This window comes from Dioscorea cayenensis, chromosome 4, assembly GCF_009730915.1.
Source record: "Dioscorea cayenensis subsp. rotundata cultivar TDr96_F1 chromosome 4, TDr96_F1_v2_PseudoChromosome.rev07_lg8_w22 25.fasta, whole genome shotgun sequence".
Classification (NCBI taxonomy): Eukaryota; Viridiplantae; Streptophyta; class Magnoliopsida; order Dioscoreales; family Dioscoreaceae; genus Dioscorea; species Dioscorea cayenensis.
The window spans coordinates 2,668,821-2,681,914 of NC_052474.1; the positions used below are offsets into that span (position 1 = coordinate 2,668,821).

The 13,094-nt window shown below is 35.9% G+C and overlaps 3 protein-coding genes across 8 annotated transcripts; 2 read left to right on the forward strand and 1 right to left on the reverse strand.

The window, feature by feature from the left end:
• The first annotated feature begins 91 nt into the window (after positions 1–91).
• Positions 92–1,797, forward strand: LOC120257949 (xylulose 5-phosphate/phosphate translocator, chloroplastic-like). Its single transcript, XM_039265257.1, has one exon. The coding sequence runs from the start codon at positions 223–225 to the stop codon at positions 1,639–1,641; it is 1,419 nt and encodes a 472-aa protein (XP_039121191.1). The 5' UTR covers positions 92–222; the 3' UTR covers positions 1,642–1,797.
• Positions 1,798–4,716: 2,919 nt separating this feature from the next.
• On the forward strand, positions 4,717–8,865 carry LOC120259209 (SH3 domain-containing protein 2-like). 6 transcript variants are annotated; one of them, XM_039266771.1, is made up of 11 exons: positions 4,717–4,862; positions 4,958–5,022; positions 5,677–5,793; positions 5,910–5,979; positions 6,054–6,202; positions 6,606–6,707; positions 6,784–6,984; positions 7,224–7,286; positions 7,378–7,531; positions 7,725–7,799; positions 8,281–8,865. In XM_039266771.1, the coding sequence occupies exons 2-9, from the start codon at positions 4,963–4,965 to the stop codon at positions 7,507–7,509; spliced, it is 894 nt and encodes a 297-aa protein (XP_039122705.1). In that variant the 5' UTR covers positions 4,717–4,862; positions 4,958–4,962; the 3' UTR covers positions 7,510–7,531; positions 7,725–7,799; positions 8,281–8,865. The 6 variants fall into 6 exon arrangements, with proteins under 6 accessions (XP_039122705.1, XP_039122708.1, XP_039122704.1 ...); XM_039266774.1 differs by having other exon boundaries at positions 4,720–4,855; XM_039266770.1 differs by lacking the exon at positions 4,717–4,862 and adding an exon at positions 7,596–7,641 and having other exon boundaries at positions 4,871–5,022.
• A 501-nt stretch (positions 8,866–9,366) lies between these two features.
• On the reverse strand, positions 9,367–13,018 carry LOC120259577. The gene is made up of 7 exons (XM_039267212.1): positions 12,701–13,018; positions 12,370–12,548; positions 11,682–11,930; positions 11,051–11,185; positions 10,552–10,731; positions 10,067–10,228; positions 9,367–9,860 (listed from the first exon to the last, which is right to left on the reverse strand). The coding sequence occupies exons 1-7, from the start codon at positions 12,987–12,989 to the stop codon at positions 9,450–9,452; spliced, it is 1,605 nt and encodes a 534-aa protein (XP_039123146.1). The 5' UTR covers positions 12,990–13,018; the 3' UTR covers positions 9,367–9,449.
• Positions 13,019–13,094: the final 76 nt, after the last annotated feature.

Below are 13,094 nucleotides of genomic sequence, written 5' to 3' on the forward strand. Positions count from 1 at the left end.
CAAATCTCACCTATATAATACATATAATACAGCATTCCAGTATTATTGACCATCCTCCTGCTTCACATTCTCAATCAATCATTCCCTCTCACTAATTTAACCAACTCCTTCTGCACAATATTGTTTGTTATAAGAACCCCCTTGCTTTCTTCGTCACGATCATCACTACTTACCACTACTTTCATATCTATCTACACACTCCTTATCCAAATTTAAAGTACCATGTTTTCCTTACACTCACTCCCCACAATCTCAGCCATTCCAAAATCCAGGCCTCACTTTATCCATCCAAAACCAATTCATGGCTTCAAACTCCACCCCAACAACCCTGTTCCTCCTCATCCCCTTCTCCACACCATAACCAAACATAGACTTAGACTCCTCTTTCCCAGTGCTACTTCTCCAGACCAAGACAGCAAGCTAACCAGCACTGATTCCACTCAATCTGAATCTGACCCCTTTGATCCATTTCCTAAAGAAGAAGAAGACAGTGAAAACAATCCATGCAAACCACCACCTGAACAAGAGCAAGAAAAAGAACAAGAACAAGAACAAGAACAAGGAGAGAAAGAAGATCAAGAAGATGATGGAGAAGAGAAAGAAGAACAAGAAAAAGAAAAAGGCGACGAACCTATTCACCTCAAATCCACAACAATAACACCACCACAATCTCCAACAACAAACAACAGCAACTTACAACTAGCACTAGTCTTTGGTCTGTGGTACTTCCAGAACGTAGTCTTCAACATCTACAACAAGAAGGTGCTCAACCTCTTCCCATTCCCATGGCTACTCGCCTCGTTCCAACTCCTCGTTGGTTCCATTTGGATGTCCATCCTCTGGTTCTCCGGCCTCCAACCCTTCCCACGTGTCAACAAACGTTTCCTCTCAGCTCTCCTAGTTCCAGCACTCTTCCACACCATTGGTCACATCTCAGCCTGTGTCGCCTTCTCCAAAGTCACCGTTTCTTTCACTCATGTAATCAAGGCCAGTGAACCAGTCTTCTCAGTCATCTTATCGGCTCTCCACGGCCAGTTCTATCCCATCCACATCTGGCTCTCCGTCCTCCCCATCGTCGCCGGCTGCTCTTTAGCAGCCATCACCGAAGTCTCTTTCAACGTGCATGGCCTCTGGGGAGCTCTCATCAGCAACGTTGGCTTTGTACTACGTAACATCTATTCAAAACAAAGCCTCTATGATTTCAAACACATCAATGGTCTCAACCTCTATGGTTTCATAACCATTGCATCACTTCTGTACCTTGTTCCAGTAGCTGTTCTTGTTGAAGGGTCTAAATGGGTGGATGGGTTTCAGATGGCAGTCATGGCAGCGCCGGCACCATGGAGTTTCTATTCCTGGGTGGTGTTGTCTGGGATCTTTTACCATCTTTACAACCAGTCATCATACCAAGCATTGGACAAGATCAGTCCTCTAACATTCTCAGTTGGTAACACTATGAAGAGGGTGGTGGTCATTGTTTCGTCTGTGTTGGTGTTTAGGAATCCTATCATGCCTCTGAATGCTTTGGGGTCAGCCATTGCCATCTTTGGGACTTTCTTGTATTCACAGGCCAGCATGATTGGTAAGAAGCAGAAGAAGAAGGATGATGATGTGGTTGCTGATCAGCAGATGAGTCTGTGAGACTAGTTCTTCATGGCCGGTTCCTTTAATTTGGTGCTTTGATTGGGTAATTAGTTTATATATTTTTATCATTTTATGAGAAATATAGCGAAAAGATTCGAATAATGTGTACAGAGGGTGAGAGAATATTAATTGTGGAGGATTTACCTTGAATCATGTTCGTTGGTTGATTTTTAATATTTTTTAATTCAATATATATATGCATTTCTTTTATAACCAGAGGATTGAGTTCCTAGCTAAGTAATTCATGGCAAGTGCTTGCAGAGACTATATATATATATAAATTTTAATAAAATGGATAAATCATGAATTTATTGAAATAAAAGTGCGAAAACAACAAACTAACTGACGAGTGAATAACAAAGGAACAAGTCAACCAGATTTAGAGATCACTCACCAAAAATAAAGCACCACCTAAATCTAACAACATGACAAAAAAGAAATAAAGCAAGTGGTTTAGCAGTGTATTTTGAAAATACGGGTGAAAGTATATTTTCAACCATTGGATAGCCCAATGGTATGACACCAAAATATAAGGGGAAGGTCATGGGTTCAAATCCCTCCCCTGACAATACTGTTCACCGCACTGTTCATACAATGTTCACCCGGGATTCTTATACTATTCTCATACATCGTATATATATCAGACATCCCGGCTCCAAAGATCTTGTTTGAGATCATTTATATTTATATAAAAGAGACATTGTCCTATTATTCATATAAATAGTAGTCGAGTGATTTCAGTGCTCACGTATGTATTGGCCTAGTTCTTACTAACTCTGTTGTGATTTATGTTTCTTTAGTGGTTTAGTAGCGTATTTTGAAAAAAAAAAACTAACAATTTTTTTTTTTTTGGCAATCATGCATATATTCATATAATGAACAAATTTTTAAAAATTTATCAGATATTAAATTTTTTTATTTTAATGATTTTATCATCACAAGGACATTGCTGATGGATGGTAATCAAAGTCTGTTGATAATAATATACAAGTTTACTTTTATATTATGTGATATCTACAAATAGTAATATCAATGTTTTATGTGCTTAGCTGTAATAATGTGAGCTTTATCACATTCTTTAAAGATTAAACAAGAAGAAAAAACAATTATAAGCTTAAATGCTTCTGACGAAGTACCACTAATTAAATATGACATTAGCCCACTCAATAATAATAATAATAATAAATTGACTAAAACTTGTAATTAATTATCTCTGTAAATAGTATATGGAAGCTAGTAAATTAATTTTTGGCCTATTTTGCATAAATGACCCTTTATTTTTGTTAATTATATTTAATAATTTTTTTTAAAGAAGTGGAAAATGTCAAAAACACCCCCATAAATTTATATTATACACAAACATAGCCCCTAAATTTATGTATTCTTTTGAGAGATACACAGTAATTTTTTTTAAAATATTGGTTGATATAATTTTTTTTTAAAAAAATTAGATAAATTACTAATGTATTACAAAACAGATGGCAGATTAGATATAAATATTTTTAAAATTAAAACTTAAAACTCATGCATTCAAGCGCTCTTCTGCACTTCATTTATAACCAGGAGGCTTCAAGTGATTCATGGGGCCTTGAGCCATTAGCGTCTTACTGTGAAGGCGTTGTTGTTATCCTTCAACTGGAAAGTGTGGTCCTATTATAACAAACTTCCTGTGTTAACCATCATTGTACTAGGCAGAAATGAATAATCTTTGTCAATTTTGTAGGAATCCAAGCCCAAGAACTTTAGTCATTAATGTATTACTGTAAAGACCTTCTTGTGATCCTTCAACAGGAATGTGTGGTCTTGTCTTGGAAACTACATTTTCAACAATCAATAGACAAGAAATGAATAATCTTTGTCAATTTTGTGAACATGCTTATTGATATGGTTTTTTATTTTGATTGCCTAAGATATGACATTTTTCTTGTTTTAATGATGGTAAGGGTTCCTTTGGTTTTTGCATGTGAGAATAACACAGATAATACAATACAGTGCATTGTTGAGACTTTTTTTTTTATCATTGTTTATTGAAATTAGATATGTTAAATGCAATTTAGTTAATTTTTATGTAGTTGATAATAATTTTGATGTCTAATTTTTTTAAACAAATTGGATAAATCATATTATTAAAAAAATTAAAAATACAACACAAACAGTCAACTAGAAGTGTAGACTGTTAAACAACTACAATATAATAATAAAAAAAAACAACAAAGGATAAACCAGGATATACTACTATTGGGGGGAAAACATAAAAATGCAACTAAGGACATCTCGCTATTATCTTTTAATTATGTTTACTTGATAAAAATTTTTGTACTCATAATTTTGTTATATTAAAAATTTATAAAACTTGTGCTATATTTTAGTATATCAAACAGGCTGAACAAGGTCCTGCATTACATAAATTATAACTCGGGAGCAACAAATAAATTGAAAACTTGGTTGGCTTTGTAACTTTTGTTATATTCTTAGTTTAAAATTCAGTAAATAATTGTTTTTAAATAATAATTTATTAAATATTAGACAATGATAAAAAAAACAAATATGAGGCATTTAAAAAATTTCAAATTTAATACAATATTAATAACTGATTTTTAATTATACAAACAAGTTTATCTGTGGTTTATCCACCTTATTCAAAAACAAGTTTATTGACCAGATTTTACATTATTGTACGAAAATATATAAACTAGATAATTTTTTTTATATAAAAATTGATAAACTACTATTTTATTAAAAGCAAGAACAACAGTATAAGACTAAAAAAAGCAAAAACACAGAAAAATAAAGAGTAACTGAGGTCTCTCACCAACAGTGAGGTACTCAAAACAACAAAAAAGAAAATAAAAGACAACCAGTTGAATCGGCCAAGACTTTCGTCTAGAGTCACAAATCTGTTTCAAGCTATGGAGCAAATTACTCCTTGGTGCGTCAAATTGTATATAGCGCTTTAGTTCCATAAAATTTATTAAAAATACAAAAATACAAACCGAAAGAGTGCATGCTGTGCTGGCAGTGCTGAACAACTCCTCACGGCGTTATTCTTTGTTGACTTTCCGGAACATACATGACCTCATCTCACTAAATCCGGCTACCACGCTCTTCACTTCCACCGCTTTTTCCTCGCTGTGTCCCCGCGCACGTGCTGTCATGGCGTTCATATAACGCGCGGCCCTGACTCAATAAATGCCGATTTAGATTTTTCGAAGTTGATGGTTTTGTTTTTTTATTTTTTTATTTTTTTTTCCAACTCTTTTGAGAAATCTCTCGTTTTTTCCTTGATCATGATCTGAGAGAAGTTTGGTTTAAGATCTCATGGAGGTGATCCGGAAGCAGGCAAGCAAACTCAAGGAGCAAGTAGCTAAGCAGCAGCAGGTGATCAAATTGGATTTTTTTTATTTCTTTCTTTGCTGTAAATTAGTCTGTTTTCTTCTTTGAATTGTGATTTTTGGCGTTGTTTTGGGAATTGGACCTTTTTTTTTAAAAAAAAATTTTTTGGTGCTAGTCTTGACTTCATGTATGAAAAAGCTGTCGACTTTGGATCTGGCAATGGTTTTGGTGTTGGAGAATGTTGGAATTCGTTTTGATTGATTCTGAGCGTTGGCTTGACCATCTTGATTGTGATTTTGTTCATCTAATGAGTCTCATAAGTTGAGGTTATCTTAAACTAGGATTTGATAAAATGGGAGATTATGGAAAATTGAGTGATCTGAGGTTGTCTATTGCGTTTATATGCATATATTTGGTTTTAAATTGGTGATTCATTGAATTGCTTCTTGTTTTGAGGATTTATTTTGAGATAACAATGAGTGAGATGAGCAGTCACCTTGTTATTTGAAATTGTTTACATTCAAGTAGAGGATAGGGAGGAGCTGCAGGGCTCAAAATAGAGTTTTGTCATGCTGAAGTATGCAATGAATATCTTACTTATTCTTACTGAACATAGTTACTTTGTTTCTCGTTTAATATATTGAATTTCCTCGATGGTACTGCTGAAGAAGCCTTACTAAAGTGTTTTTTGTTTCTCAGGCAGTTATCAAGCAATTCAGCGGACGCTTTGGCCATGATTCTGTTGTTGCTGATGGAGCAGAACTCTCTTGCTATCAGAAACTTCAAACTCTTTTTGACTCTACAAAAGCAGCAAAGGTATTGTATCACGGAACCTCACCTTTGCATGATGTGTCACAGAGACATGAAGTTTTAAAAGCTTGTAAAATAAGCAATGAAACAGCGCTGATATAATTTTCAACATTATTCAATAGCATTTTCAACGGGATATCGTAAGAGGTGTCGAAAGTTTTATCTCCGTCAGTGCAAAGCAGATGGGAATAGGTTGGTGCATTCTTAGCTTGAGTGAACTTGTCTGTTCTTAAGTTCAGCTATTAACATGCTTTCCCTTTTTCCAGTAACAAAACTAGCTGAAGATTGTTGCAAGTATGGTAGCGAATACCAAAATTATGGTTTTGCTCTGCCTAAGGCTTCTTTGGAATTTGGTACTTCCCACAAGTTGATGGAAAAAGAGAGGGAACAGTTGCTCAGAATGTTCGGAGATCAGGTTATAATAATTTTTCCTTATTTTTGGTAGTATTGCAAACACAAGTATAAGCCACTTATTTAAATTCATCAATAAGTATTTGGTCACGACTTTCTCATTTTTCTCCAGGTGATATGTAGCACACGTTTTCATCAAGGATATTTCTTAATATCTTTTGAATTGATCTACAATTGATTTAGTCTCACTCTAAAATTGATGAGTTATTGTGTGCATCAGTGTATAATGCATGCTTATTGAAGACTCATATTCACATATGAGTCATTCATATATATTTTTGTACCATTGAAATGAAGTTCCTGTCATTTCAACTCATTTTATTTTACTATGTATAGACCTTATCTGTATCAAATCCTCCTTGCAATTTTACCTTCTGTATGGACTAAGATATTTTCTTTGTTTATAGGTTTTTCAGCCATTAAGGACAATGATAATGAGTGCCCCTTTAGAGGATGCTCGCCATTTGACTTACCATTATGAAAGAATCAGACAGGAGGTAGAGGCCCAGGTATTCATTAATCTTATATGGTCTGTTAGAAGGTTGATGACACACATATTAATCATGATCATGTGTCATTTACCAGGCGGCTGAAGTTATGAGACGCCAATCAAAGGCCAGTGAAGTAGGTGCCAATGCAGACAGCATGAATAAACTTCAAAATGCCGAATCGAAATTGTCTGAACTCAGAACCACTCTGTCTGCTTTGGGAAAAGAAGCAACTGCTGCTATGGTTTCAGTGGAGACTCAGCAACAAAAAATTACTTATGAAAAGCTTCTTGCAGTGGTAATGGATGAAAAATAATTGACTGAATGAATTTTTGTTCTTCTTTTTCTTTTGTTGCAATTATGTTTGAATTGAGGTCTTACTATTGACTTTGTGAAATACTTGCACCAGGCTATTATGGATTTGGTTCTTACTTAATGCCTAAACAGGCCCAAAAATATTTTGTTATTACTATGGATTCAATTAATATTCCAGTGGTAATATTGGATGATTATTTAACATTTTCTTTTCATTTTCAGGTTGATGCTGAAAGAGCTTACCATCATCATGTCGCAGATATATTGGACAAGCTCCATGATGAGGTTCTTCCCTTTTACCTTCATAGTATAGCATTTTTTGCAGTTTTCTTGAAACATGGTGTTTTTGTTTAAGAAAATATCATGTTCATTGTAGATGGTCTCATTAAAATGTCATCCTGACCCCACCTCAGAATCACCAGTTGTTATGACTAGCGATAGTGCTCTCATTGAAAAACAAGATACTAAGGCCACTCAACCAGTTGATCTTCCCAGCAAATGGTCATGACACACTCTATTTTATTGCAGAAGTAAGCCCTCCACCTAATTTCCATCCATTCTTTTTCAAAAGCCTTAATTTGTTTCATGTTCTAGGTCACAAGGCAAGGATTGGAAGCAGACATAATCATGTTTGTTTCTGGTTTGGGCATGGGCCATCAGGATCAATCACCTACTTATAAATTTACTTCATCTCAATTTTAGTTGGTTATGTTTATCGTGCAGGTCATTCATCCATTTGATGCTCAAGCAGACGGCGAGCTAAGTCTTGCAGTTGGTGACTATGTTGTGGTGCGCCAGGTACGTCTTATATTCAATAATCAGGACTCTATTAAATTATGATGTCCCACCATGTGCTTTAATTCAAAATTTTGCATAAACTGGTTCAATCGAAGTTATTGTGGAGCATCACAAAGTGGATCTTGAGATTTAACAGTAGATAAAATATAAAACTTTTTAGGCATTCTTGTGGATCATGATTTTAGAAGATAAACAAAGTTGTTTGTTTAAATGTTCTTGTCTGAGTCATACCAATCAAGTAACCTTTCCCATAATAATGTTTAGGATCTTAGCTCTTCTTATTTAAAACTAAGGTTTCAAAGATAGCATCAATTTCTTCACATTGTCTTCCTTTCTTACAATAAATTATAGACTTAAAGTATTTGTTTTTTATTTTCATTTGGCTGTGGACTTTAACAACCATTTGGATCCTACATCTGATAATTATATGTCATCACTCACAAAAGCTCATTTTATAATTCCCTGAGGATTGGATCACTAGGTGGGGCAAAATGGATGGTCTGAAGGTGAATGCAAGGGGAAAGCTGGTTGGTTCCCATCGGCATATGTAGAGCAGAGAGACAAAGCTCCAGCAAGCAAAGTCATAGATGCCAGGCTACCCTCATGATCTACATGACCAAATATATACAGATGAAGAATATTTTTGTACTTCGGTTTTGACCTTTTTTGTTGCACCATCTGCCAATTTCCCGATCAAATTTCATCTTTCTCGAGCTCTGCATCAGCATTTTATTTTCTCAATGCTGAGATTTGTTGTGTATATTCTTGTACCTCCATGTCTCCCTCTCACTCCTATTAGCCATGTTGTAGAGGTCCGGCTGCTGCTCAAGCATATCTCCTTATTGTGCATTTGTTGTGGGATGTATAGATTGCTTAATATTTTACTTTTCTTCTTAGCTGTTTATCATTTAGAGTGTGTATATCTCGTGTCCTTGTTGGCTGAGTGTTGTTCTAGGCTTCTTCATTGCTCATGAGCGCTTAGGGCAATAATTGTGTGATATTATGTTGTTTAAAACTCTACTCATTTCATGTTGTCTATCAGCAATAAAGTGTGTTGCTTTTGTTATCTTGCTTGATTGAGTGTTACTGCAGTGCACGTTATTCTGCAATTGTTGCATGATATGGTGTTGTTTGAGGCTTTGTTCTCCTGAAAACCTCGCGGTCGGTTTAAGACAATGAATGCCGGCTGTTTCTATATTCTAGCTTGAGCACATTCACAGTAAAAAAGGTGAGGTTCTAACCATTAAAAATGAGGTTTTTTAAAAATTTGAATGCACTGTTAATCCTTGTGTTCATTGTCGTCCATGTTCTTAATGCGGTTTACCAAATTAAAAAATATCACATAACATAATGCACAATTTCATATAAACAGAGGAGCTGCATTTCATTTTATTTTTATAATTTTTTAGTTGATAATATGACAAAATTCCTATTACTAATGACATGTCAATCAGAAAATATCACATAACATAATGAACAATCTCATCTCATATGAAACTAAGGAACTGTATGTTTACCAAAACAAACATCATGGTCTATTATAAAAATCAATTGTGCATTTAAACCATTAATAAATAAATAAATAAAATCTGACTCATTAGGTAAAACTAGAAGTAATTCATAGCAATAGCTTGATTGGACTCACAGTTCCTAAGATCCATTGGATGTAAGTTTAGCAATCACCCAAGATACACGTTTTGGAAATTCTTGGATCCAACCATACCCCGGTTTCTGCAGATTGGCCATTAGCCATTGATAATCTTCCAATGTCTTCTTTGGCAGAGGCTCCAAAAACTCACATTTTGCGAGGATTTCTGGGGGTGGTACGCCATTAATGAGATTTGTATCTAGTTTGGGTCTCCGGTCAGTGGAATCATCAAGCTTTCCATCCGAAATTTGTTCAATAAATGAAGGTGATGCTCCTGGGATAACTTCTTGCTGGAAGGGCAGCCCCCTTGCAGTTTGCAAGCAGAATTCAAACCATTGATGGATAAGTGGAGATGGACCCCTTACTCGGCCACCAAGACGATCAGTACTAAATTTGGTGGCGGAAGGTATCGCCTGAAAGTAGTCAAAATAGTTGAATTCAGCCTAGTGCACAAAAAGGTATCCTTCTGCTTGACAGATTTGAGTTAACTTTAATTAATCACATCAAAATGATGAATTATGCATAAACAATACAAGCACCATGTAATGTAAAAGGTCATATGAGGGGAAAAAACTAAACTGGCAGTATACTGATCTAAAAGAAATGTTGTTGATCATACCCACAGATCTGCCCACAGACTAGCTCCAGACTTTGGAACAACAACAGCAACGTTTGACATTCGTTGGGCGGCAGGAATAACATCACTGCTCCAACCAACAGTGACCCAAACATCTCCTGCACCAAATGCCTTAAGGTAATGCATGTCATCAAATAATCGAACCTGTAAAAACACAAACACAGTAGAGTAAGCATAGTCATTCTCATTAAATAATAATAATAATAATAATATAGAAATAAAAAGAGGCATTTTAACAACTATTGGATATGATTAAAATAATTACAACATGTTCAGGGAATGAGAAGATTACTAATGCCATCCATCATATTGAAACTTATAAAGCCCAGAGTTGCACTCGGAAAGCCAACAGATGTTTTCAGGAGAGCTAATGTAAGCATGCAAAACAGTATGGTATGTAGCACCCAGATTCAGGTAAAATTTGTCAAACTTAATTAGATGTCAAGCTAACATACTTATGAACATACCTGCCTCTGAAGCATTATCAGATTGTGCATGGCAGCTTTCCTCCCACCAACAACAGAATCAAGGTCCTTTGTGTTGTATGATGCCCCCATGTACTTCAAAACTGCACCAACAACTTCCCTAGGAGAAGCCACCATTGAAATCTTTCCTGCAAGTTCCGGTCTCCACAGATCCCCCCAGTCCTGTGGATATTTGAATGCCACAAAGTATAGCAATCTAATCATTTGCAGGAACACCACTATCAAAACAAAAGAGAATGTAACCAATGAAAAATGGATCACTGTTTAGAAATCCTAAATATAAACCAAGTAACAAGAATGGAATCAACACACACACGTATTGTAGAAAACAAAAATGTGAAATGTTGGGATGTATTATCAAATGAATGACTAGGCTGTTACCTTACAGAAACCTGTAAAGCGCAAAAAACACAAAACACAAAAGAAAAAGGGAAGAGGAAGAACTTAAAATCATGAACTCTAATTGACAAAAGAATGTTACCTCAATAGCATTCAAATTATTCTTTATAAATTTGCTTTTCTTGTAAGCTATAACAATGCTTCCCCACCGATAAGGAGCTCCCCATATATAACCCTCAGAATCTAACTCTCCTTCATTATTCCTGCGTAAATACGACTGCAGAATTTACATAAAACTACACAACATTCATTAGGCAAAATGTCTTAAAGAGATGGAAAAAAAAAAAGACTTAAAATATACTCACTAATAAATGCATGCCACCCTTAATAAAACAGTTACTGTTACAAGACATTACACTCGATCGATATACAGAAATCACAACTAGGCAACAAAGCAAGAAGTAGATTAATACCATCTAAGCCTGATTGCTTCTGTGCATAATTTGGAGTATGTCTGGTCCATAAAAAGGATGAAACAAAATTTTTCCAGGGCATACATTGCTGTATATTACATTGCCACACCTTATATAACTATCACTTACATAATATTTGCTGATTTGTACAAACAAAAAACATGCAGGGGATTAAAGAACGCACAAGAAAGACTAGTCCAAGATGCCACTAACAAGATTAAAGTGAAGGTCCATTATAGATGAAAGAAATAAGGAGGAAACCCCAATTTGATGGGCAGATAGAACACGTTTAGCACTCACCTTCCATTTTCCACCAAGACTTTTAAACCAATCTTGTTCTTCTACATGTTGTATGGGTTCAATGAGCGCACCAGTTATGGCAGAACTAAGCCATGAGTCACCAATAGAAACAATATCAGCAGACATGGCAGACTTGTTGTCTAAAGAACCTTTCTTTACTGCTGCCGACAAGTCAGAGAAGATTGACTCCAGATTTGCACGAAATTCACAAGTAAACTTCAATCTCCTTCCTTGCAATTGAATGAAATCCTAGATAACAAAATATATAAGAGTAAAGCCACAAATTGGAATAGGATCCAAACATGATCAGAGAAAAAGAGAATTTTCCAGTGAAGTTCTTATATGAAAATCTATTGAATAGTAAGATAAATCACACATCAAATGGCAAACATATGCACATTAAAACTATAATGAAGGTATAAGATGGTGCTGGACATAACTTACACCAAGTCTGCCACAACGTTTACGAGCTACTAAGCTAAATTCGAGTATTACAAGTCTAAAAAGCCAAAATACCAATAAAAGGATGTTCCCTTGATAATAAAATATATCTGACAAATGAAACAAAATACAACCAGTAAAATTTAATCAAATTTAACAAATTGGAACCAAAAGAAACTATAAGGAGGCAAACAGAGGAAGCTAGCCATAAAATGTCCCTACATCTAACTGTTTTTGAAGCACCAACCTTTATCCATGAGGGAGGCATGGAACCCCTTAGGGCCACAATTCTAAGGGGCACAGTAAGAGCATAAGTCTTTGCTTTGAAATTCTCAAACGCAGTCTTGAACTCTTCATTCTCAAACTTTTGAGCCGCCAAATCAGAACCCTCTGAAGCATGATTCTCTGAGGCATCAACTTTAGCATCTTCATTAACATCCAACAAACAACAAGAACCATATCAGCCTTCTCAGAAAGCCACAAAAAGTCTCTCTTTTACTAACAATTTGGCATCAAATCTCGCTGACAATGAAAAGAACAAAAGGAAATAATGCTGATAAGATGAAGAACAACAAAACCTGGGGAGACAGTAACAGTGGGCGGGGTTATCGGTAGGGATCCGAGTGGGCAAGCGTGGGCACGCAAGCCGAAGAAGAGGAAAGCGGACGAAGCGGCCAGCTGGAGGACCAGCGCCGAGTGGCGGCTCAGGGAATGGGCAGATGAGGGCAACGAGTCCGATCGAGCGACGGCCATTGCCGATACGAACGGAGGTCGACGACAGCTGGGAATCCATAAGAGCGGAGATCTAGAGTTAGGGTTAGGGTTTGGACCGGAGAGAAGAGGCAGCCAGTTGAGCGATGCCGCCATCCGACCGCGAAGTATTTTTTTGCAAACCAGTGAAACAAAGCTCGAAGATAAAGTTTCCCAGAGATCAACAAACACGAATCTCAAAGTGGAAAATACTGCTCATTA